The sequence below is a fragment of the Trichechus manatus genome, unplaced genomic scaffold (genome assembly GCF_000243295.1).
Source record: "Trichechus manatus latirostris isolate Lorelei unplaced genomic scaffold, TriManLat1.0 scaffold00173, whole genome shotgun sequence".
In the NCBI taxonomy this organism is placed as follows: domain Eukaryota; kingdom Metazoa; phylum Chordata; class Mammalia; order Sirenia; family Trichechidae; genus Trichechus; species Trichechus manatus.
This window is the reverse complement of record NW_004444109.1, coordinates 1,229,251-1,256,983: the sequence shown is the minus strand read 5'-3', so window position 1 is coordinate 1,256,983 and position 27,733 is coordinate 1,229,251. Positions and strand designations below refer to the sequence as shown.

Sequence of the window (27,733 nt, the reverse complement as noted above, 5' to 3'; positions counted from 1 at the left end):
TTAAAGCATACTATAACCCAAACCTGTTGCCATCAAGTTGATTCCAATTCATAGCGACCCTATAGGGCAGAGTAGAACTTCTCCATAGGGTTTCTAAGGAGAACTGGTAGATTTGAACTGCCAAACTTTTGGTTAGCAGCTGTAGCTCTTAACCACTGTGCTGCCTGGTACTCGTATAACAATTGACATACAGACCGATGGAATAGAATTGAGAGTCCAGAAATAAACCCATCTGTAGTCAACTGCTTTTTGACAAGGGTGCTAAGTCCATTTGATGGGCAAAGAAGAGTCTCTTCAATAAATAGTACTGGGAAAATTACATGTCCACATTTAGAAAAATGACACAGGATCCATGCCTCATACCATACACAAAAACAAATTCAAAATAGATTAAGGACCTACATGTGAAAGCTAAAACCATAAAATTCTTAAAAGAAAATGAAGGGGCAAGGCTTTCAGGCCTAGCTTTTAACAATGGATTATCTAATATAATAACTAACATGCAAGCAGCAAAAGATAAAATAAATAGGTGGGACCTCATAAAAATTAAAAACTTCTGTTTGTTCAGAAGACTTTACTGACTGGGAGAATATCTTCAGAAACCATATGTTTGTTAAGAATCTAATAACCAAAATGTATATATAAAATTTTTACAACTTAACAAAAAGATAAATACCTAATCATAAAATGGGCAAAGGACTTGAATAGACATTTCACCAAAGAGGGCATTTAAATGGCCACCAAACGCATGAAAAGATGCTCGACGTTGTTAGCCATCCAAAACCCCACTGCCATCGAGTTGATTCTGACTCATAGAGTCATTAGCCGTCAGATGCACATCAAAACCACAACGAGATACCATTTCACTCCCACTAGGATGGGCAAGATAAAAACAACAACAACAACAAATGATGATAAAGATATGGGAAAATTGGAACCCTTGTCCATTGCTGGTGGGAATGCAAAATGGTACAGCTGTTGTGGAAAACAGTGTGGTGGTTCCTCAAAGAACTAGAAATGGAACTGCCATATGATCCAGCATTTCCATTCCTAGGTATATACACAAAAGACTTGAAAGCAGAGATTCAGATACTTGTACACTAATGTTCATTGCAGCACTATTCACAATAGCCAAAAGGTGGAAACAACCTAAATGCCCATCAGTGGATGATGAATGGATAAACAAAATGTGGTACATACATACAATGGAATACTACTAAGCCAGTAAGGTAAATGAAGTCTTGATACATGCTACAATATAGATGAAGCTTGAAGACATTATACTGAATGAAATCAATCACAAAAGGACAATCATTGTATGACCTCACTTATATAAAAAGACAAAAACAGGCAAATATATACAGACCAAAGTTTATTAGTGGTTACCAGGGACAGGAAGGAGGGAAAGGGGGAGTTAATTGCTTATGGAGTACTGAGTTTCTGTTTACAGTGATGGAAATATCACATTAATAAGGGTAGGGTTACACTGCCGATTAATGTGATTCCTGTCAATAAGTTGTACCTCTTTGAAAAGTTGAATTGGCAAAGGTTGTGTGATAGATATATTTACAGTAACAAAAAACAAACAAAAAAGAGTAACTGCTGAGACTGCTTATATACAGCCAAACACCTCTTGGGATTTAGTTCCTTGGTTTGGAGGTTTAGTGCCATGGTTTTATAAGATATCTCTCTTAGTTGGCCTAATATTGTATTTAGTGCTTCTGTTCTACTTCCTAGTTTGTTGCATAGTGCCTGGGGTCTTAAATGCTTGCAAGTGACCAACCAAGGTACAACAGTTGGTCTCTGTTCACCTGGAATAAAGAGGAAGGAGAGTCAAGAATAGGAGAAGGAAATGGAATGTGTGGCTAATTGCCTCTGTGTCCAACTCTCTCCTTTGCAATGAGATCAGAAAAACTGAATGGTGCCCGGCTGCCATTACTGAACATTTTGATAAAAGATTTTATAGAAGAATCCTGATCAAATGGGGAAATGCAAAACAGAATTTCAGATTATCATGGAATCCTGATTTCTGGAGCAATGGAGGCTGGATGACCCCTGAAAGTATTGCCCTGAGATAATCTTTAAACTTTAAACCAAAAATATCCCCTAAAGTCTTCTTAAAACCAAACAGTAGTTTAGCTTAACTAGTAAAGAATAGCTGTGTTGGGTACTGTGCTCTTTTAAGATCTTTTTATATGGGATCGAATTGAAAACACCAACTTGAAAGTTTAGAGAGGAAGTTTAGGGGACAATGAGTTTATGTTAATGGAGGAGGAACAGCTTGGAAAAGAAGGGTGAGAGTGGTTGTACAACTCGAAGAATATAATCAGTGTCACCGAATTGTACATGTAGAAATTGTTGAATTGGTGTATGTTCTGCTGTTTATGTTCTCAACAACAATAAGAAAAAATAAAATAAATTACATAAAAATAAAAGACCAACGACACTGAACTTTGGCAAGACTGTGAAACGATGGAAACTCATGTACTGCTGATAGGGGTGTATGTAATAAACAGTACACTCACTTTATTAAAGGCTTGACTATTTCTTAGAAAGTTAAACACGCATCTGTCCTTTGACCCAGCAAGTCTATTTCTCAGTGTTAGTAGGATAATGGAGAATTCATACAATGGAGTTTTATTCATCAATAGGAATAATGGAACTACTGATATAGGGAAATAATGGAACTACTGGTATAGGCAGGATGAATCTGAAAGACATTCTCCTTGAAAGAAATCAGACACAAGAGCACGTGGTACATGATTTTAGTTAATACAAAGTTCTAGATCAGACAAAACTAATCTATGGTGAAACAAATTAGAGCCGTGGTTGGGAAGGGTCCAAGAATTGACTGGAAGGTCCATGAGGGAACTTTCTGTAGAGATAGTAAGGTTCTAGATCATGATAGAGGTGTAGTTTACAAGGTATACCCATTTGTGAGAATTGTGTAGCTAGGGTAAGTGCATTTCAACATATGTAAATTTAATCGAAAGTAAAGAATTGTAAAAAATACTTGAATGTGAGGGGGTGGGAAGTGGGTGGAAGTATAGATGAAATAAGAATGATGGAATGTGGATAAATGTTAAAGCAGGGTAATGGGTTCATTTTATACTATTGCGTTTACTTTGTGCATATTTGAAATTTTTTTATAATTGAAGGCTAAACAAAATCCATACAAGCACGTACAGTTTTTCCCTTTATTTACTATAGTGGGTTGATTATCGTGTTAATTTATTAGTAAAATCCAGTTATTTAAATATAAGATGTATAGAGGGGGAAAAAAAAAACCCAAACCACACCGGTTGCCATTGACTCATGGCAACCTTATGTGTTTCAGAGTAGGACTGTGCTCCATAGGGTTTTCAATGGCTGTGACCTTTGAAAGTAGATTGCCAGGCCTTCCTTTGTGACATCTCTGATTGGACTAGACCTACCAACCTTTTAGTTAGTAGCTCAACTGAACCATTTGCACCACCCAGGTACTTCAAGATTAGACAGAAATAGGAAATATCTCTCTTATTCCACTTTAGGTTGGAAGTTCAACTGTATTAAAATCTTTCCTGCCTCAAATTTAACAGTAGTGTTACAGTAGAAGAATTAACAGAAACATTTGGTATAGCTAAGTTCCTGCAGTGATTGGTGCTGTTTTTTATAAATATTGTACAGAATATGATTGATGGCACAAATTTAAATTTAAGCCATTAGAGTTCTATCAACCTGAGTCTAATCCCTGATGTGAAGCAAAGCCATCTCATCTTCAACCAGGGAATTCACAAGATGATTTAAAGTCTTTGTGCCTGCAGCCAGCGTCTGTTAACATATGCAAATGTCACTAAGTTAAGGAGATACTTTCTAGCTACTCTAAGGATCCCTGGTGGCCCAGAGGTTCAGTGTTGGGCTGCTAACAGAAAGGTTGGTGGTTAGAACTCAACAGCTGCTCCAAGGGAGAAAGATGTGGCAGTCTGCTTCTATAAAGATTGTTGTTTGTTGTTAGGTGGCATTGAGTCAGTTCTGACTCATAGCAACCCTGTGCGCAACAGAACAAAACACTGCCTGGTGTTTCCTGCACCATCCTCACAATTGTTGTTATGCTTGAGCCCATTGTTGCAGCCAGTATCAATCCATCTCGTTGAGGGTCTTCCTCTTTTTCACTGACCCTCTACCAAGCATGATGTCCTTCTCCACGGACCGGTTCCTCCTGATAACAAATCCAAAGTACGTGAGATGAAGTCTCATCATCCTTACTTCTAAGGCGCATTCTGGCCGTACTACTTCCAAGACAGATTTGTTCATTCTTCTGACATTCCGTGGTATATTCACTATTCTTTGCCAACACCTTGGAAACCCTATGGAGCATTTTTACTCTGTCCTATAGGGTGGCTGTGAGTCAGAATTGACTCAACGGCATCAGGTACTTTGTTTGCATTGATATCTTTTTTCTTCTTTTTTAATGTTACAAAAATATAGGTGCACTGATATCTCTTAAGCATAGTATGTTACACCTCAACAAAGCAGATCTCATAAGCATAATGCATACAGATGCTGTATATGAACCTGTACCAATATTTTTATCTTGTACTCCCCTAACATAGTATGACAACTCAGCTCAGCTTCTTCTCCATATGTTATGGGTTTTATTTTTTTTCTTTTTGTCTGTGTAATAAAAAACCTGCCAAGGACTTGATAGATAATATCACTAAAAACTTCACATTATTCTTAATTGCCTTGATCAGTAGTATTGTAATTGCATCTAAGATTTTATGACTTCTTATAGTAGATATTAATTTGAGTAAGCCAATACTACAATTTGTTGATGAGAGGGCTAAAAGCAAGTTTTGAGCTATTTCCAATGGACCAGTGGTTCTTAAGCGTTTTTGAGGTGATAAAAGCTGTGGTCATACTTCTTGGAAAAATATGCATTGACATAGTCACACAACGTTCTGTATTTAGTTTCATTTGGTTTGAAGTTTTCTTGAAAGCAATCTTATTTTGTATGGAACCTAGGTTAAGGGCTCTATAGACACTTTGTGCCAGGAGATGTTTTCCTTTTTGAATATAGTTGTTTAAAGAAAAGAGAAAGGGGTTTGGAGAAGAGAGGTGCTGAAGGGAAGGATGAATGGCTACATTTTTATTCCACCTTCAGAGTAATATATGTGTAATTAATTACAGTAAATACTTCAGCAAGTTTTGTGCTTCGTAATTCATAATGAAGAAGCATGATGGCAAGAGAATGTCTTCTAAGTCTTATCTCATCTTTGGGTATATGATATTTTGTAATAGAGAAATTACTGTATCTAAGTGAACCAGAAAAACCTCACCTGTACATTTTTCTGGTCACTAGCTTTGCCCTTTTATCTTTCTCCTTTTGAAGCCACTCAAAAATTTTCTTTGATAGCTGCAACTGAAGTTTTCCATTCATATATATAGTAGGTATTTGTTGGTCATTTGCTTGCTTTAAGAAGCTAATATGAGATCCTTCAGCAACTTTTACTGAAGTTTCATTTGACTTGTTGGGAACTTAAAAATAAATTTTATGACTTTTGATTTTTTATGTATTTAAAAATGGTACATACTCATTTAGAAAACAAAGGTAAATTAACCGAAATAAAAATCACCACTATTTCCACTAATCAGAGAGAACCACTGTTAATATTATTTTTGTTATGATATCTGTTTTTGGGTCTTTTATATTTATATATGCATATGCATTACATCTTTATTGTGTATGTATATGTGTAGAATATATATATGTATGTATATATTTTAGCAAACAAAAATGGGATTACATTTGGAAATTTGAAAGCTTCCTGGGTAACAATATCTGAGGAAGGAAAAGGCTTGACAAAACATAGAAGTTGGGCAGACTGAGTTTTATTAAGTGCATAGAAGGTCAATGAGAAAGGCAAAATAAGTTATACCAAGAAACAGGTTGAGTATTAATTGATCAGTAAAAGTATTATTGGGTCATATTCTATGTAGGGGCAATATTCTTAATTAGATATTTATTTGGGAGATAATTGGGAGAAGGAAAGGCTTTTGGAAGGCTTGGTTATTTTTATATGTTCAGATTAGGTTTTAAGTAGGAAGGATGAATTATAGTTTTGATGTTCAGGCCTTGTATTTTCTTTAGCGTATCTACAACAGCGACGGTAAATAGATTTTCCCTTATGGTCCACCTTTGGTCAACTGATAGCAGCTCCTTTGTTGAGAAGGATTCTAAGACATACTCAGGGCTTGGGAAAAGTGCTCTGCTTTATCAGTGTCTGCACAGGCATCAGAGTGGGCAGTTGCAACATGCATGCCATACATATGCTACCCTGAAGCCTATCTGTGCTAACTCTTACATATACAAAAGTTAAGACTACATCTTTCTCAGCTGGCTATGATTTCCGAGAAATTTCTTCATGGGATATGTCTGTATTACTTAACGGAGTTCTTGAATTCTACTTAAGTCTAGACTTTTCAAGGAGATTTTGGGTTCTGGCATCCGTACAGTGGACTTTCCTATTTGGGGTACAGGCTGTCAAAGCATTACAGAAATGATTACTAGTGAATATAGAGCAGAATATTGAAGTGATGGGAAGTTAAGAAAGCAAATCTACAGAGGTGGTACTGTTTTGTTAGCTTCAATTTATACTCTGCAATTTTGGAGAGATGCTATATAAATTTACAACATTTCCTTTCTAGGATGGAGAAGTATCAACCATGAAAAATTAGGTAATTTTCTCCCCATTGCCTATATTGTTTTCAAAGGCTTTATTCTGACAGTTCATGTATTTTTCGCATTTGTAATAGAACCTGTGAAGTTAGAGCGTACTCAAGACACAACCACACGTATCACGGAGATTCTTCTTTCACTATTGTATGAAAAAGCAGAAAATGAATGTTGTATTAGTAAGACGTCTCTGCCATAAGCATAAGATGTAATTTTTAGTTACAAGACAGTATATAGTTAAAAAGTTATACCTTGCGTTATTTATGGGCCATCAGCATAGCTTTTCTCTTCCCCCTTTACAGGTTGATGAGAAGGCTCTGAAGCACATAACAGAAATGGGCTTCAGTAAGGAAGCATCGAGGCAAGCTCTTATGGATAATGGCAACAACTTAGAAGCTGCATTGAATGTACTTCTTAATAGCAATAAACAGAAACCTGTTACGGGTCCACCTCTGAGAGGTATCATATATTAACCAGTGTGTCAGTATTGTTTGCTTTTCAGAGGAATATATTTTATAGACAGATGTTGGAAGTTATTGCTGCGAGGGCTATTACTTTGTTTAACATTGTATTAAGTGAAAGAAGCACCCATTTTGGAACTGAAAAGACCTTTGCAAGTTACTCTGAGTCTCATTGTCTTCACCTTTATATAAAGTGGCTGTAACATGACTTAATTCACAGAGTTGTTGTGAGGATTTGAGAAAATATAAACTACCTAGTTCTGTTAATTATTTCTAAAAGTATGCCAGCTATATACATAACTTATACTTAGTGTCTGTCATTCTTTAATCATTGCTTGGTCAAATGTGTTATGTGGTTGTTTTAAGTCCCGATCTCATATTTCCTTTAAAACAATCAGTAGTTACAGAAAATGTTTGTTAAAGATGAATGCTTTTTTTCCCTTAAAAACCAATTTACATGAACAAATTCAACTTTCTGGATAGATCACTTAGAAGATTAAAGGTGCTATAATATAATCATTTAGAAACATTTTTATTATAAAAGATGTAGAATATACAAAAAAATCTGAAAATATATATATGTATAAAATCCTACTTAAGACGACTGCTGAGTATGTGTTAGTGTATTTTCTCCTTTGTTCTTGCATATACAACATATATGTCTTTTAAATCTTAAGGTAAAGGAAAAGGCAGGGGGCGAATAAGATCTGAAGATGAAGAAGACCTGGGAAGTGCAAGGCCATCAGCACCGAGCACATTATTTGATTTCTTAGAGTCTAAAATGGGAACTTTGAATGTGGAAGGTAGGTTAACTTAAAGGAATTGTTTTTTTTAAGATCAAACATTATTTGGAATTACTCAAAAAAGGTTTAATAAAGCCACTGATAATGTGAACCCGCATTCTGGGTGTTTGTTTATAAACATATTCAATTATAAATTTATTGCACAAAAACACAGAAGAAAATTTTAGTGGTTACATTCTGAAAATACTAATGACAGTTTATCTTGTTCCCTGCCTATATGATGGATAATGTCACCAAACTATTTCCCCCAACTTCACTCTTATCCAGATTATAGACTATCTATGAAACCAGATTATTATATTTGAATATTTATTATTATATTAGATATATTAAAAGTTATATAACTTATTTTGAATATAAAGGTCTTATCTCTTCTTTCTTAACATATCACATATTGCACGGAAGTAGTCACATAGTGAGTGGATATGTTGCCATAACGTGATATATTTCTTCTTGGTATGATAGGATACTGAAAAGAGAAATAATTGTGTTAAACATATGTCTTTTTTTCTAAGCAGTAAAAAAATCAAAAACCAAACCATTGCCATCGAGTTGATTCTGACTCATAGTGACCCTATAGGACAGAGTAAAACTGCCCCATATAGTTTCCAAGGAGCGCCTGGTAGATTCGAACTTTAAACCACTGCACCACCAGGGATAAAATATGGTAAATATTTCCTAAAATAGCAAATTATTTTTTTATGTGATTTCACAAGATTAGGCAAATATACTTTTACATTCAGTTTTCTCTTTCAGATAGATTTTGAATCAAACCAAATACATTGAGAGATAAAATGGTTTTATAACAAATTTGAGGTGTCCAGAGTTCATGAAAATTGAAGCTTGTTTTGTAGATTATATAAAAAGCCAGCGTATTGTTTCAGAAAGCATGTTTGAGGTAGATGAGATTTATAAGCAGTAACATGAAGATCGATATTTTCCTGATTGTAAAACATGATGTATTACTTTGCTATTGCTGTGTAACAAATTATCACAAGTTTAGTGGCTTAAAACAGTGAAGATTTATCATCTCATATTTTCTGTGGGTTAGGAGTTTAGTTGGGTCTTCTGCCCTGAGACTAAACGGCGAAATCAAGGCTTCAGTTGGGGCTGTGATCTCACCTGAGGCTCCAGGGCCTCTTTCAAGCCCACTGGTTGTTGGCAGAATTCAGTTTCTTCTGGTCATAGGGCTGAATTCCCTGTTTTCTTGTTGTGTGTTACCTAGAGATCGCTCTTAGCTCCTAGAGGTTACCTTCAAGTCTTTGCCACACAGTCTTCTCCACAGGCAGTTCACAACATCTTTAAGGTCAGCACGATAGTTTCTGCTGCTTCTTCAAATCTGTGACTCTTCCTGACTCTGAACATTAGACCCTCTTCTAAGGGCTCAGCTGAAAAGATCATGCCTATCCTGCAAAATCTCCCTTTTGATTATCTTAAAGCCTTAATTATATATGCATAACTCTTTTACCTTTGCCGTGTAACATAGCCTGATCATGAGAGTGAAGTCCCATCATAGCCACAGATCTTGCCCACCCTTACAAAATGGGGATTATACAGGGCCGTGTATACCAGTAAGTGGGAATCTTGGGAACCATCTTAGAATTCTGCCTACCATGCATGAAAACACGCTTCTGTGTCTCGCATCTGCTAAACCAGTCTTTGAATTCAATGGAACATCTCCTTTGTATATTCGTGTATCCTTTGTTTTCCAGTACATCCCTTAGTCTAGTAACAAGTTTCTGAAATTGTTGATTTGTGTGTTTTAATTTTAATTTGTGTCACCATCTTACTAGAAAAATGACAAAATTAAGGGATGCACCTAACTTTTAAAAGCTTGGTTTCTTATGGGATCTCTTTTTGTACATTCCTCACCCCACCTCCTGCCATCCTCCTTTTCGCTCCTCAATGATCTTAAAATTACCCGTCATAGTGATTAGACACCTTACCGTTTATTCTCCATTCACCATGGGTTTCCTAATGGCTTCTCATTCACTTATTTATTCATTTAACAAGTGTTTATTGACTCTTTTATGGAGCCCTGGTGGCACAGTGGTTAAGAGCTCAGCTCGGCAATTTGAATCCACCAGCTGCTCCTTGGAAACCCTATGGGACAGTTCTACTCTGTACCATAGGGTTGCTATGAGTTGGAATCCACTCGATGGCAGCAGGTTTATATGTGACAGGTGCTGTGCTGGACATTGGGTTTACAATATTGACTGATATAGACATGCATCCTACCCTCATAGGACTTATCTGTAAAAGGGACAGATGGCTTATATCAAACATGACAGTACTTGAATAAAATTACTTGAATACAACGATAACTTCTAAAATCTTTTCTTCTGGGCCTCTTGATATTCCTGTCACAACCACCCCTTGTACTATCCTGCTCAGAACTCCTTTCATTTCCTTTATCCTCTTGTCCTCCTGCATTTGCTTTAGACTGCTGTAGTGTGTCCTAAATCATAATGAAGTGGAAATGAGAATAGGAACTTTACTATGGCCTATGTGCCTACGATGCTTCAGTTCTCACAAGATGTGTCATATACCAACAGGATAAAGTAATATTAGCGTTATACTTGGAAAAAGGTATCAAAGTTAATTATGTGAATATGAGTAACCTGTGGCTGTGAAGTCAATTCCGACTCATAGCCCTACGTGTGTCAGAGTAGAGCTATGCTCCATAGGGTTTCAATGGCTGATTTTTCAGAAATAGATCACCAGACATTTCTTCTTAGGCACCTCTGGGTGAGCTCAAACCTCCAACCTTTTGGTTAACAGCTCAGCACATTAACCAAGTGTGTGAATACTACATTCAAAACCTAACATCATTGTTAGATTTACTTCTGAGGGACAGAAAATTGGAATACATTTGTAAATACAGAATATTGTGTTAATAGAATGTCTTCTCAAGCTGCCCTTTGAAATCTTCTGTTTAGGTCTTTTATTTCATTGTTTCTTCTGTTTGCTTTGACTACTCTATGTTTAAGAGCAAGTTTCAGAGCTGCTTCTGACATCCATTTTGGTCTTTCTTGTTTTTTTCTTCATGTGGATGTCCTTGATGTCATCTCACAACTCGTCTGGCCTTCGTTTATTAGTGTTCAGTGCGTCAAATCTAGAGATGGTCTCTAAATTCAGGTGGGATATACTCAAGGTCGTACTTTGGCTCTCATGGACTTGTTTTAATTTTCTTCAGCTTCAACTTGAACTTGCATATGAACCATTTATAATATGTTCCGCAGTCAGCCCCTGGCCTTGTTCTGACTGATGATATTGAGCTTCTCCATCATCTCTTTCCACAAGTGTAGTTGACTTGATTTGCATATTTCATCTGGTGAGGTCCACGTGTATAGTTGCCATTTATGTTGCTGAAAAAAGGTATTTTCAATGAATAAGTCGTTGGTCTCGAAAAATTCTGCCGTGAGATATCCAGCATCATTTCTCTGTCACCAAGGCCATATATCCCAACAACTAATCCTTTTTCTTTTTTTCCGACTTTTGCATTCCAATCACCAGTAATTATCAATGTATCTTGATTGCATGTTTGATCAATTTCAGACTACGGAAGTTGGTAAAAATCTTCAATTTCTTCATCTTTGGCATTAGTGGTTGGTGCATAAATCTGAAAAATAGTCTTACTAACTGGTTAATATCCATATTCCTACAAGGAAGACCATACTATAAAGTACTTTCAGGAAAGAATAAACATTTTGCTTCTCTGAGATTAATGGCTACCAAGTATGGCAGAAAATTCTAATGTAAGTTGAAAGGGAGGTTAATTTCTACTGTATGTTAATCACAGGAACATGTAACTCTGAATTTGGGGAAAATTTAAGAGCCTGTACAAATATTTACAATTTCTTGAATTCATAAATTTATAAAGGTCATAGGTTATATTCCTTGTTTGTCACCAGTGCCTTCATCGCAGCTTGGGCTTCTTCCTTCAGTACCATCGCTTACTAATATGGATTAAGATTTTCAACCTAGGAAACCCCATGGGACAGTTCTCCTCTGTCCTGTAGGGTCACTATGAGTCAGAATTGACTCAACTGGTACACAGCAACAACAGTTGGATGTCTTGTAGGGAATTATTCATAAATGTAGGATTTTATTTTGTATTTATGTGTACCAGGTCGTGTGGCAGTATTAGGGATACAAGATACAGCAAAATCCTTCATTCTCAAAATTCAAGACAATAGATGGATATTGTAGCTATCACCCCAAAGAAGCTTACTGTTTAGTTTGTGAGAGAGAACACACCACAAATTAAAGGGACATAGGAATTATATTAAAAAAGATTTTATCATTTACTTGGTGTAAACCGAAACAGTGCTGCACAACAAAATATAAGGGCTTAGAAGAAGCTATTAGGAATATAGTGATAAGACATGATTTGGCATTATTGTAATTTATAATAATATTAAGTCTTTTGTTTCCAAGTTTTGTTCCAAAATAAGACCAACCAGTTGTTTTCAATGGCTAGGATATGCTTCAATCAGACAGACTTGAAAACACTGCTTGATTTGCTATTTCACTGTTGTAAATTTTTGTCTGACTAGAAGTTGATTGGGTCATTGGCAACTTTTCTAATCCTAAAACTTTCTGTTTGATGATGTTGACATCATTTTTGATGATGATAATATACATGGCCACAAATGTCTAAACAATAAATTGATATGTGTACATGTGTAGACAGAAGGTCCCTGAGTGTTACAAATGGTTTGTGGGCAACTTCTAACCTAAAGGTTGGCAGTTTGAAACCACTCAGCAGTGTCGTTGAAGAAAGATCTCGTGATCTGCTTCTGTAAAGATTATAGCCAAGAAAACCCTATGGAGTATTTCTATAACACAAGGGGTCCCCATGAGTTGGAATCGACTCGGCAACCATTTTTTAAATTTTGTCTTGTTTTACATAGAAGATTATTGTGCTTGTGGATGTTTTTTGTGTTCTTGTGGTTAATCCTCATGGGTTCAGTATTCTTAGGTGAACTGGGTTAATAGTAAAAAACCAGTTGGGGTAAGCTATTGAGTTGTTTTTGTGCCTCTTTTATTATTTAGTATTATATCTGTGTTTTTGTTTTTTTAATTGAAATTAAAGCCCATAATATACTTTTTACCTTTGTAACATTGAATCTCTACTTATAGTCTTCCTTTGGAATTTGGTCATTCCGTAAGTCCTGTGTTCTAAAATTAACTCTTTGTTGATGGGGGAAAATGTTGGCCATTTTTGAAGGGAAAATCTAGAAAGCTTTTCACAGTGGAGTCTTCATAATGTTCAGTGGTTAAATGCCTTCTGGATAGCTAATGAAGAGAGTTACAATCTTTAAACTTTATTTATGTTCATATCGTCAGCATCATTATATGGGACTGTTATAGAGAACGTTGATGTTAGAAGGAAGTGATCCTGATTCAGTTATGTGTGTATTTTGGGTTTTCAGCTTTTTGTTTCTAATTTAGTTGAATAATCCAACTTTTGTGCTTCAATTATTTTGTATCAATATAAGCTTTCCAAGGATTTTGTTTAGTGTTATTACTCAGTATAATTAGCTGAGTAAGTCTAGGACTGGATGGACTTGGTTCTGTCCTGTCAGATTCTGTGTAACATGTCAGATTTGTTGGGAAAAAAAAAACTCTTAACAATGTGATTCTTTCTGGCAAATTTAATCCAGATTAATAACATATTGACTTTCATAATATTTTATTTTCTCTAAATGAGCGAAGGATGTTATTATTTCTTTATATTTAAAACTGATTTTTTATAAGAATTCCATCAGAGATAATTATCACATCTACTTTCCTTAGAACTTTTCTCTTAGCATTAACTTTTTTGTTGTTGTATCTTTAAACTGAAATTAATGTAATTCTAGTTGAAATTTTTATCAATAGTCTGAAAAAATGAGGTTGCATTATGCTGTTTTCCAAGAATATTCACTAATTAAACTGTTCTATGTAATATGCAGTGACTTGATGTCAGTTTGGGAAGATTTGGTTTGATCCATTTATGATAAGATTGTGTTCCAAACACCTCTTCTATATAGATTTTTGCAGTTTGATATTATAGAATAGATATTATAATTGGTGGCTAGATTGTCAGGCCAACTCAAAAGTCAGATTTTATGTTGAAATATACCTTAAGTATATCAATATTATCACTTCAGTGATATGTAACTACCATTCGAAGTAATGGCTAATGGGAATATGTATTTTAAGTTTCACTTTAGGACAGAATAACTAGGTTTGGTTCTTTCCATTGTCATAGGAGATGATAGGGGGTTGACCTGAGAGTAGAGAGAAAGGGATACCTTGAGACAATAACTCTACTGCTTTAGCTTTCTATATCTAAATAAGAACGGGACAACCTTAATTTGCTCTCTACAGATGTTCTGATTGAGGAACAAGTACATTATTAAAAAAAACGGGCAGAGTAACTGTCCTAAATTTATATTCCCCTTGTTGGTATAGCTTATTTTGCAAATTAAGTGTGTGTGATTACTTTTATTTTTGTTCTTCAAATTTTGTATCAAAATTTGGAAAGTAGACTACAGCATATGTCCCAATTAGGTAAAGGGCAAACACAGAAAAAGATGAACAAATGAGTTTTTTTTTTTTTTTTTAATGAAAATGTTGATTCCAATTACACAAACATAAGAACTAAGGACTCAAAGCATTCATGAATGTTGGAGAAGGTTGTAAGTTATCAAGCTCCCCCTTTCCTATACTCAGTCTCATCCCACACTATTATTTCCTACCTTCCTTCTTTTGTTGAGTAGGACATAGAACTGTGTAATCCTTTAAGGAACATGATTAACTGATTCACTTTTTGGGTTATAGTTGGAAAGAGCCTCTCTCAGCTAGTTGCAGCCTTATCCTCTCTGCTGTCAAACTGACCAGCTTGTCTCTTTCTTGTGGGACTTTTACTGAATGCTGTCAGAAGTAACCAACACTTTCCATTATCCTGACATTTTCATACCAAGTCTTCTAAAGCATCAAATTCAGTAGTCAGGTGGTCTTAGTTCCAAGACAATGGGCTGCAGTTTAACTCTGCAGAGCAAGGATTGCTAACTTTCTGTTAGGGGATGAGGGAACTTGGCAATGCCCCGCACCCTTCCTCTACTAAGTAAGTTTCACATTTTAGGTTGTGTCACTTGTATCACCCCATTTCCTGGCATCAATTTCTGTATTGGTGTACTTTAAGATGCAAATGGCAGAAACCCAAATAAGCAAAAAAGGAATTTATTGATTCATATAATGGAAAGTTTTTTCTCCATCTCTGAATTCTGCTGTTCTGTGTGTTGACTGACTGTCTTCATGTGATAGCAAAGATTGGCCCAGGTAGCTCTAGGTGTAACAGAAAGCCAGGGTATATGACATAATGACATATAAGTATATGCAGGTAAAAAGACATCTCAATTTTGCAAGCAAAATTTTTGGGGGAAAGGTAGATACTTTTCATCATATAATTATTGATCCCCTCAGCTCAACTGAGTTTTTCCCACTGGGAATGTATGGCATTGGTGTGTAGCTAGAATAGGAGCCCAAAAGACTGAGAGAAATAGCACTACAACTCCTGATGTCCAGTCTCCATCTGTAATATGGGGTAAAAGGTAATTTAAAAGAGTATTTCTCAGGATGCTGGGGGCAGATAAATAGACCAATTACATCACTACTTTAACTCACAAATCTTGTATTTACTAGTGTACGCCCTTGGGCAAGTTACATAATCTCTTAAACCTTAATTTCTTCATCAGGAAATGGGAAAGTAATAATAGCACCTACCTTATAGGGCTTCAAGAGTCATTGGATTGTAGTTGAGAAGATCAAATGAGATAATGCATATAAAGTACTAAGCACAGTGCATAGGCCTCTATATGATAGTTCCTGCCATCATCATCATCATCACTATTATTAGCAGTTACAACATCCTACACTTACCATCCCTTCATGTCCACCCCAACTGCCTTACTTTAGGTCCTAATCAACCCTCCGCTGACTTTTTTTTTTAATGTTTTATTGTGTTTTTGGTGAAAGTTTACACAGCAAATTAGGTTCTCATTTAACAATTTCTATACATATTATTTGGAGCCCTGGTCGTGCATTAGTTAAGAGCTTGACTGCTAACCAAGAGGTTGGCAGTTTGAATCCACCAGCCACTCCTTGGAAACCGTATGCGGCATTTCTACTCTGTCCTATAGGGTTACTATGAGTCAGAGTTGACTCAACGGCAACGGTTTGGTTTTTGTTTTTTATTATACATATTTATTGTTCAGTAACATTGATTACATTTTCCACATTGTGTTAACATTCTCATTTTCATTCTGGTTGTTCTATTTCCGTTAACATAGCTTCCCCGACCCCCTCCCCCTGACCTTTTCATCTTTGCTTTAGGGTAAATGTTGACCGTTTAGTCTCATATAGATGATTTTTTTTTCCCCAAAGGGGCGCAATACTCACAGGTAAATCTGTGAATTTAGCTGAAAGGTGACCTCTGGGAGTAGTTTTCAGTTTAGAGTTTAAAGGGTATATCAGGGCAATAGTCTCGGGGAGTCTTCTAGTCTCAACTGATCCAGTAAATCTGACCCTTTTTTTTTGTAAGAGTTTGAGTTTTGTTCTATAATTTTCTCCGATTTTATCCAGGACCATCTGTTGTGTTCCTGGTCAGAATGGTTGGTAGTGGTAGCCGGGCACCATGTAGTTCCTCTGGACTCGGGATAGATGAAGCCGTGGTTCGAGTAGGCAGTTGGTCCTATAGACTAGTTTCTTCTTTGAGTGTTTGGTTTCCTTCTTTCCCTTTTGCTCCATACCAGTGGACACCAGTAGTTGTATTTTAGATGGCCGCTTGCAAGCTTTAAAGACCCCAGATGCTCCTTACCAAACTAGCATATAGAACGTAAACTTTATGGACTATGTTATGCCAGTTGACCTAGTTGTCCCACGAAACTATGGTCCTAAGCCTTTAAGCTTAGTAAATCAATCTTATGAGGTGTTTGGTTATGTCTGGGAAGTATCTGTGACTGTGCCTCTAAGTGCTTTATTATATATATAAATATATGTGCAGCACACGCAAACATGTATGCACATATGCTTACAGATACACCTATGCACGTACACATTTATATACACATATACCTTTCTATACACACATATGCATACATACCCACCTATGTAACCACTCACATATTTTTTGGTTGTTACTGCCCCACTGGCTCTTCGCACTTTTATCATCATACCCTCCATATTGCTGTCAGTGATCTTTCAAAACACAAACTTGCTCCTGCTACCCCTTTTCTGGGAGTCATGGTGGTGTAATGGTTAAGCACTCGGCTGCTAACCAAAAGGTTGACAGTTCGAACCCACCTGGTGGCTCTGCAAAGAAAGATCTGGCAATCTGCTTTCATAAAGATTATAGCCAAAAAAAACCCTATGGCATGGTTCTGCTTTGTCACATGAGGTTCTGTGAGTCAGCACCCAACAACAAATCCCTTGCTTAAAATGTTCAAATGACTCTTCTCTTTGGCAGGACGGAATTCAGAGTATACTACATATGCTGTGTTTTTGGTATTCCATTGCTTTATTTTCTGTGGATTTTTTGAGAAGTAGCATTTATCTTGCTTAACAGAACTACATAATTCTAAATGCCATGTAATATCCATATATGAATAGTATATTTAGATGTTAGCCGATATAAAGGTAATATTAACGGCTGATGGGTACTTCAGATCAAACTGCAGACTTTGATAATTGATAGTTTTTTTTTTTTTTTTTAATTTTCTTTGTATCAAATTTCAAGTCACTTAAGATAGTTTGGCTTGTAGATTCCCAGCTGGAATTTTGAAGACTGAAGAATAGAGGTTGCAGGAAGGAAACATAATGGTAATAGCTTAATTGGAAAGGCAGGAAACTAGGTCAAGAAGAGATAGAGAGAATATGTATATGTGTTAGGCTAGCTGTTCTTGTGAAAAGTTTCCTCAAGAAAGGATTACTCATGTTGACTGAGGTATATGTTTATGTCTAATTGCATCTAACAACATTATATTTCCCTATATAGCTGATCGATTGGAATAATGGAGGACAAACGTATGGCTTTAAGGAAAAAACTCTTTAATACTAGTGGGGCTTAGTGTACCTGTGACAATTTAAGAACAGCTTAAAAGAGAGACATAACAGAAAGATGATGTGTATTTTTTTTTTTTTTTAAGTTTCTACGTGTACAATTCAGTGACATTGATTACATTCTTCCGGTTGTGCTGCTATTCTCACTATCCTTTTCCAAATTATTCCATCACCATTATCTTCAACTCACTGTCCCCTAGGCTTCCCATCAAACCTTTGAGTTGCTATTGTCAATTTGATCTCACATAGATAATTCTTTTTTTTGTGGACCTTCAATGAAGGTTTGCAGAACAAATAGTTTCTTATTAAACAGTTAGTACGCATACTGCCCTATGACAATGGTTAACACCCCCATGACATGTCAATACTGTCCCTTCTCAACCTTGGGTTCTCTGATGTGTATTTTTATATATTCTCCAAAATTTATACATCTGCCACCTCTGAGGCAGCCATGCTATGAGGAAGCTGAACATCTGCTATGTGCATATACAGGTTACATAAAAAAGGCTACAAGTTGGGCCCCCAGTCAACAGTTCTAATTTTTCAGTCTTCCTAAGCAGTGGACATATGAGTGATTGGAACTTCAGATGATTCCAGCGCTTGCTGTTGAGTACTCCTAGCCTGTGCGTCTTACTAGTGGAGGCCCCAGACATCATAGAGCAGAGGCAGGCTGTCCCCATGTGCCCTTTCCAGGATCTGTGATTATAATAATGCCACTTTTATGCCCCTAAATTTTGAGTGGTTTGTTAATTAGTGGTAGTTACTAGAGCAATCCCCGAAGCCTACATGTTGACCCCATCTAGGCTAGTGATAAAAAATCTTATATAAGAGTGAAAAGATCATATCCTGCCATTGATGTGTTATTTATTTAGTATTTCAACTAACAAAAGTTAGTATACAAACTTTTTTGGTATGCATTAAAAAAATTAAAAATACATTTATAAATTCATTTAAAAATAAATAATTTTAATGTTATACTTAGTTGCCTAAGTATGTGTTATTTCTAAGTTCATCTTTTAGGTACCTTAAATTATTTTGGATGTATTAGATATGTGGATATTTTCTGAGACTAGAAATGGATCCAGCTCTAAGCTGTGGACATCTCCATAGTTCACTAGGGATCAAATCCAAAGGACTTAGTTTCTCAGAACTGACTTAGTCTCTGTAAAATGCCCTGAAAAAGGCTGTGTAGATTCTGTGAGTTCTTCCTAACCTGCAGAAGAATATTGATAAAAAATATTAATAGAAGTGCCTTTAAATTCATAAGGCCCAAGTAATACTTTGCTTTTGAATTGCTGAATTGTTCTGTATAGATGATACATCTGATATAATTGAGCATTAATGACCTGAAAAAATTCACCTCTGTTGTGAGGTTATATATTAAACTTATATTAATATATATATTAATTATTTTAATTTATTTCAACTTTGTTTTATTTCATGGTCGATGTATGAGTGATTTTCACTAATAGTATATTTTGGTAGAACATGGATATTGCTTTTCTGAGAATATTAGAACATAGGAATCTTTTTCTTTAGTGTCATTCTCCTATTTTCTTCCTTCTCAATTAATAGTTCATTCCTTTAAAGATTTATTGACCATAAAATAAAATGCTAGATGCCATTTATTTAGCATCTACTGTGTACCAAGAACTGTGATAGGTCCTTTGTATACTATTAATTTATTTAATCATCTGCAACTGTAAAATATATGTTGTTATTTTCACTTCAAAGATAAACAACTTGAAGAACTAAAATGTGTTGCCCATAAGAAGTGAAGAACTAGGATTTGGACTGTCGTTGGTCTTGTTCCCAAGTTAGAGCCCTTTCTACCCTGCTGCATCTCTAAGCACCTGTAGTGCTGCTGTAACAGAAATACTACAAGTGGGTGGCTTTAAAGAAGAGAAATTCATTTTCTCACAGTTCAGGAGGCTAGAAGTCCGAATTCAGGACACTGGCTCTAGGGGAAGCTTTTTTTCTCTGTTGGCTCTAGGGAAAAGATCTTTGTCTCTTTCAGTTTCTGTTCCACGGCTCCTTGGCACTCCTCACGTGAAATCTGTATTCCCTGTTCGTGCTTGTTATCTCTGTGTCTAAGATGTTCCTTATGACTCAGAAGTGATTAGGTTTAGGACATGCCCTATATTGATATGACCTCATTAACATAACAAAGAAAATCCTGTTCCGAAAATGTATTACATCTACAGGTATAGGGGTTAAAATTCCAACACATTTTTTGGGGACACAATCCATAAGAACCTACTAGTTTTTTGGGTGAAAGGACAATCAAGAATTAGTTTAAGATATACTAAATAGAAAAAAAAAAAAAGCAATGAGTAATATGAAGCAGGTAATTGAATTTAGAGGTGGAGGAGCCAGCCCAGGAGACTGAGAAGGAGATGCCCGAGAGGATGCTGAGAGATAAGGATGAAGAGTGGCCATCGGTTTCCATAAGCTTAGTAGTCTTCTGGTAAAGGTCTAACACCTGGCTCTTGGAGCAGAGGTGGTGGAGGGAAGCCCTGATTTGTAGCTTTTGCAGATTTCCATGGAGTAAATACTCTCACTATGACTGATATCAGGCTACCAACAGCTTATCAACCATCTCACAAATTCCCTGAAAATTTAATAATCCACTCTCGTGAGACACGCAAGCCAGCTCCAGCACGCTACTGGTTGGAGATACCTACAAGAATATTGTCAGTGAAGTGGTAAGGTTAGGAGGCAAACTGGAGGAGACTCAGTAGATGAAATGTGATATGAACATTAACATGATTGTTTTGGAGAAAGTGGTAAGGAAGAAAATGTTTAATATAGCATAAAAACATACTGTTGCTATGAGTCAATCCCCTTGATGGCAACGGGTTTGTTTTTTGTGTGTGTGTGTGTACTAGAATTTGGGGTGATAGATGATTTCTTTCCCTGCCTACCTAACAATTTATATATATATATATGTATATATTTTAAATGTATGGAAAACATAATCATTTAATATCTACTTGTGTTTGTATATACGTGCTAGGAATGATACATAGTCCTGGGTTTATGGCTTATAATCTAAGATAGAATTCATTCAGAATAAATTTATAGAGGAAGCATTGTTTGCAGAGGAAACAAAGTATATAAATTTTGAGTTGATAGACAAATTTTTATAGCCAAAGAGTTTTTCCATCACTACAGAATATACTCAATATCTAAAGATATTTTATATAAAAAAGCCCTGATTTACATAATTGAAAAAACTAGTTGAGAATTTTGAGGTGAACAAAATTATGTCTAAACTGGCTTAAATGTAGATATAGTTGGGAATGTTAGAAAGTACTGTGCTTGCTTCTGTTAAAACATGAAGTCATGTACTAATTAGATCATAGCATCTTTATAACATCTTTATATCTGTATTGATTTCTTATTATTTTGCTTTACTTGTTGAAAGATTACTCGGCAGTAACTTCAGCTGTTCTGCTTCAATCAGCTAACACATCAGTAGCTAACCTGGAGTACTGTGGTACTGTGATTTTTTTTTTTTTTTTTAATAGTATTCTAGTCCATTAATGGACATTCTTTGGTTTTTCTGTTTAGAAGTCCTCTTTATTTTCATTTTTCTGCCCCTTAAAGTAAGATGGCTTAATATTTCACTAGCATGTTTTGGCTTCTAAATTTTAAGAGTTTTCAGTTTTGTACTGCTTTGTGTGAAATTTGCAAGAGTATGTGTTGCAGAAATAATGAGTTCATGATCCTGAAAGATAGTATTTAACGTGGAGGGAAAGATCGCGCAAGTTAAACTTAGCTTTTGCACTTAACTGAGGCTTTCTGTATGCCATTTTCAATTATTCTGAGACATCATCCTTTCAGTTTTTACCAATTCGATAATGAATGACAATGCTATATGTTTAGTTTTTATTTTTTCCAGTATTTTTTCTTTATTAAACATTAGTGTTTGAATTAAAGCAAAAAACAACAGTTATTATTTCTAAATAGTTTTTGACTGTTGAGTTTAGCACTTCATGTATAAATGCCCAGCTTATCAACATTGACGCTTTCCCTGACTTTGCCAGCTCCACCACTGTGCAACTGAGTCAAAGGCATTAATGGCAGTGAGTCGTGTGGAAATGATAGAAGAGTGCAGTGCTACATTTGTTTAAACAACTCCTGTATTATTTGTATAGGATGTGCTAGGAAGGTGGAAATAATCCAATTTGAGAAGAGTTTTATAGCAGAGAAGTGTGACTAGAGGTGCTTATTTACGTACCAAGCTTGCTTGAAAGAAAGGAAATAAGCAGTGGTCTTTTATATTTTTGGATGTTAGGGCATTTAGGTTGAAGAGCTATGGTGCTAAGACCAGATATAGCCAGCTACAAGGAACATGATGGGATTTGCAAAGAAATGTCGCCATATCCCATGTCCTCATCTCCTATGTTAGTTCTCCCTAACAGGGCTGACACAGATAACATTTTTCCTCTTTAAGTTATTAGGAAAGCACAGAGAATAAGGACCGTAAGAGGTTTTACTTCCTTGGTGGCATGGGTAGACAGTAATTCCAAACAAGTTTATTTTAAAAATTAATTGGTTTTTGTTTATAAAGCAATCCATATTTACTCCGGGAAATGATGGAAAATGTCCATTTATTCATTCCACAATATCGGTTTGGGGCTTACTATGTGCCAGGCACTGTGCTAGAAAGGATATATTGGTTAACAAAACACAGCTCAGGGATCTTAACATCTAGCAAGGAAGAGAGATTTGGACAGTTCTTTTTGGTGGTGCTGCTTGAGAGGTTACCGTGGCACAGGAGGGGTGCCTGGCTCTGTCTTAATGGGGGCTGAGGAAAAAGGACCTCCCAGACGAATTGAAATCTGAGGTGAGACCTGAGGAGAGGACCAAGGGAAGCAGCCTGGGGCATGTGTAGGCACTGTGCAGGCATGGATGCGTGCATGTTCATAACAAATTTAAAATGTTCAGAACAAGACTTATTACTTTTACCAGGAAGCAAAGCTCTGTTTTAGGATAATTGTTAGTAAAGAATGGAGGAAAGGCAAAACTCTGGCTAGAAGAGTCTTCTGAAGAGGACGTTACATAATTTTGTTTGTAACATTTTTAGAAGGATAAGAGAAATTAAAATTTGTCCAATAAAATTGGCATATTTTAGGTATGTAATTTACGATATAACTATATTCTTGCAGTTTTTTATAAGGAAGAAAAAGGAAGAAAATCAGCCAGATTACTCAGACAGATGTATTCTCATCTAATGGAACAATTAGTGCTTTTTTGTTTTTACCTCTTGCAAAAAAAGGTTTTTATTATTCCAGTAATTCTAACTAGAGCCATGAAGAAATACTAAAGGTAACTCACAGTGATGTGGTCCTTAATGATTTAATGATGGTGCTGTTAATGGTGGAGCCCTGGTAGTACAGTGGTTAAAGAGCTTGGCTGCTAACCAAAAGGCTGACAGTTTGAATCCCCCAGCCGCTGCTTGGAAACCCTATGGGGCAGTTCTACTCTGTCCTGTAGAGCCTCTAGGAGTTAGAACTGACTCATAGGCAGTGGGTTTGTTTTTGTTTTAGCATTAATGGCAGCTTTGTTGGTTGAGGAGGCACAGGATGGCTAATAGCTGGGAGCTTGACTGTTTGGTTAATCCCGGCTCAACGTTGTGCTAGTTGTGTGACTTTGGGCCTTCAACTTCATTGTCTGTAAAATGGGAATGATAATATAATTGTACCCTAAGATATCGTTATTTTTATTTATTTATTTATTTTTTACTATACGAGGAATTTTACTTACTTCGCCAACTTTAGCTCCAAAAGTTTTTGTCTTTTTTTTTTAATTTGTAAGAACTGCTTGGATTTTTCATGCCTTGTGAGCATGGCCGGAGAGGGGCATCTTTGCAGTTGTATTGTTGGTGTGTGTGGCACTAAGTGTTTCTCAGAGTTCTTGTGATTTGTTCACTAATAGCAGTGATGATCATGTGTTTTATTCCCCTCTTTTTTTTTAATTGACTTTTCTCTCTACTTTTTTTTTTTTTTAAGAAGGCTTGGGGCATTAAAGATTAATTTTATGAACATTGAGTATCATAAATATGTTTATTTGTGAGCTTAGTCTTAAGTATAAGGTGTGTCATAGCTAAGAAAGATTTAATGAGAACAGGAAAACAACTATATATCTTTGAGTAATTACTAAAATATAAAAAACCCTTGTCAATTTATAACTAGCATTAATTCTATGTCCATTTTTTCCCTGGATTTTAGTGTTTTTATTTAATAGACATCAATTTTGGGGTATAGGAATACATAACATTTTTTCTTTCAAATTAATAATTAATGGTGATTATTTTTTTATTTGGCTCCCTGATTGGTGCAAATGGTTAATTGCTCAACTAGTAGTGGAAAGGTTGACGGTTTGAACCCACCCAGAGGTGCTGTGGAAGAAAGATTTGGTGATCTGCTTCCAAAAGGTTACAGACTTGAAAACCCTATTGAGCAGCTCTGTTCTGCACACATGGGGTCGCCATGAGTTGGAATTGACTCGACAGCAACTGACAACAAAATGTTTTTACTTAGAATTCTCCTTCAAGGGATTGTTCAAGAACATGTCTCATGAAGCAGATTTCTAGCCTAGGGCCTTTGTGTGTGTGGTTCCTCCTGCTTGGAATATCTTCCCTACTGGCATTGCATTCCCAGTTTCTTCTGATTCTTTAGGACGTCACTCAAGCACTGCTTCCTCACGGAAGTTTTTCCCCTAAATCAGGGTACCCTACTCCTCCCAGCTTTATTCTAACAGACTGCTTCTTTCAGAGGCTTTATCACAACTTGCAGTGTTTACTTATGTGTTGTCTGTCTTTTCCCATTATAACTAAAGTGCCACAGGATAGAAAGGTTATACGTTTTATCCACTGTTTCATATGTAGTGACTGGAACAGCGCTTATACTGGTCTGTAGTCGATACTCAGTAACTATAACGAATAACTGAATGAACAAAAATGGTAAATAGCATCATTCTGTTTGGCAAAGTCACACAGCTGCTCAGTGGTAGGGGCTGAGATTTAATTCCAAGTCAGTCTAATTCCAAAGATCCTGTATTGACCCATGAGAAAGCGGTTTTATATATATTTTCAAATTGAATCTTCACTATAATCCTGTGATAAGTATCATTATCCACACTTTACAGATAAGGAAACTGGGACTCTTTGTGACTTTGCCAAAGTCACATTACTGTGAAGTGGGAGAACTAATTTATTTGATTTTCAGCCTAGTGTAGGGAAAATCAGAGATGGCTTTTTATAAGCTTCCTTTTTGTATGTTATGTGGTCTTTTTTTGTGATTATTTAAGCTCAGTCTAAATCTACACTAGTGCACTTTGATGCAAACCTGTACAGAAGGCAAGATGGAAAAGTACATTTTCTATTTCACTGTTGTACCTTTAGCTAAGCCCAGAGGACAGTGGTAAACAGGTAGTATTTATAAACTTGGGGACTTGTTCCATTCTCAGTAGTTTTTGTAATTTTATCTTTCTTTCAGCGCGTATTTACTGAGTGCCATCTGTTTGCCTAATTCAGTCATAATAAAACGAAACCCGTTGCTGTTAAGTCGATTCTGACTCATGGTGACCTAATATGTTAGAGTAGAACTACTCCATAGGGTTTTCCTGGCTGTAATTTTTACTGAAGCGGATTACCAGGCATTTCTTCCACAGCACCACTGGGTGGGTTCGAACTGCCAAACTTTTTTGTTAATAATCTAGTGTCTGCACCACCCAGGGACCTTATATAGTTACTAAGTACTAGAGAAAACAATGCTGAGTAAGACTCAGACCCTACCCTTCACTTGGTTACTCTGTAATAATATTTAAAGTAGTCTTGTTTAATTAAAAGAAGCATACAATATTAAATGATATGCTGTAGTTGTTATGTGCCATCAAGTCCATTCTGACTCATAGTAACCCTGTAATACAGTGTTGATTTAAAAAGCATATTGCAGCCCTTGAGATGTAGCATGATTCCATTTCTCTTCTTTTGTGATAAAACTAAATGAAATGTGTATAGGTGTATTTGTATATCATATAAAAACAAAGAATAACCTGAAACTGTTAATAGTGACTGCCTCTGGGGGAGGGATTGGATAGGCAGAGATGGAACTTTTATTCTATACATTTTTAATGATAGGATTATGGGTAATTTCTACTTTTAAAATATTTCTAATATTTTTTAATATAGAAAAATTTTAAATGGCACATAGAAGAAATTTTATTATCTAGAGCATGTTTATTATGTATCTTAATGATATATAAATTTTATTTATAGTTTGATGGTAAAGGGGTTTTTATTAACACATTCTTCCTGCCTTGCTTTCAACAAGGGAGAAAAAAATCCTAAAAATAAGGATCCTGAAGACAAGGATTGGTGGTGGTGGGGATGTGTAAGTAGGGAAACACCTTATCATCTGTCTTAGTTACCTAGTGCTGCTATAACAGAAATACCGCAAGTGAATGCCTCTAACAAACAGAAATTTATTCTCTCATAGTTTACGAGGCTTGAAGTCCGAATTCAGGGCACCAGCTCCAGGGGAAAGCTTTCTCTCTCTTCTGGCTCTGGGGAAAGGTCCTTGTCATCGGCCTTCTCCTGGGCCTAGGAGCTTCTCAGTGCAGGGACCCTGGGTCTAAAGGATGTGCCCTACTCCTGGCTGTTCTTGCTTGGTGATAATGAGGTCCCTCTCCTTGCTTCTCTCGTATATCTCAAAAGCGATTTACTCAAGATACAGCCCGATCTGTAGATTGAGTCCTGCCTCGTTAACATCTTAGGGGTTAGTTAGGATGTATAATACATAGGATTATCAGATCAGAAAGTGGAGGACAACTACTCAGTACTGGGAATCATGGCCTAGCCCAGTTGGCACATTTTGGGGGGACACAATTCAATCCATAACATCATTCAAGTATTGTTTTTTTCTGATGTAATTAATTACGTTTGATTGTTTGCATGATTGTAATGCTAATAATAGTAGTCGTAATAATAAAAATGTCAGCTAACATTTAAAACTAAAAAAACCAAACCTTTTACCATAGAGTGGATTTCGACTCATAGCAGCCCTCTAGGACAGAGAAGAACTGCCCTATACAGTTTCTAAGGAGTGGCTGGTGGATTCAAACTGCTGACCTTTTGGTTAGCAGCCAAGCAATTAACCACTTTACTGAATACTCACTAAAGCCAGGTACTATTCTAAGTGCTTTATATATATTCTCAGTTAATCCTATGAGGTAGGAGCTATTACTCTACAAATGAGGCTCAGAAAAGTTGAGTATCTTGCCTAAGGTTGCAGACTTAGTAAGTGGCGGAGTGAGATGTAAACCTACGCAGTGCGGCTGCAGAGGTTGCACCCTACGCACTATGCTATTTGCCAGCTTGTGGGCTTCTAAATACCAGTTCAGCTGTTAATAGGGTTTTTTTGTTTTTTGTTTTTCCCCTGCATTAATGGAAAGAGACTATTAATTTTAGACCAGAGCCTGGCAGTACTTGATATCGAAATTTATTTTTCATCCTCTCAGAGATATGAAAGAGACTTTGTGATTTCTGCATTTTACCAGAATGAGCAGATGCAGGTGATAAAATTGTAGCCAACATGTTTTTGGTTACATTCTGTTTTGTTTCTTTGGGCAGGCAG

General features: G+C 36.2%; 1 protein-coding gene across 1 annotated transcript in view; it reads left to right on the top strand.

Annotated features, from left to right (window-relative positions):
* LOC101357748 (tudor domain-containing protein 3) overlaps positions 1–27,733 on the top strand; it is a 140,301-nt gene that overhangs the window by 62,235 nt on the left and 50,333 nt on the right. The window contains exons 7-9 of the mRNA XM_023741123.1: positions 6,453–6,513; positions 6,935–7,174; positions 7,854–7,979. Of these exons, the coding sequence (XP_023596891.1) occupies positions 6,453–6,513; positions 6,935–7,174; positions 7,854–7,979 (427 nt within the window). The remainder of the gene's footprint in view (positions 1–6,452; positions 6,514–6,934; positions 7,175–7,853; positions 7,980–27,733) is intronic.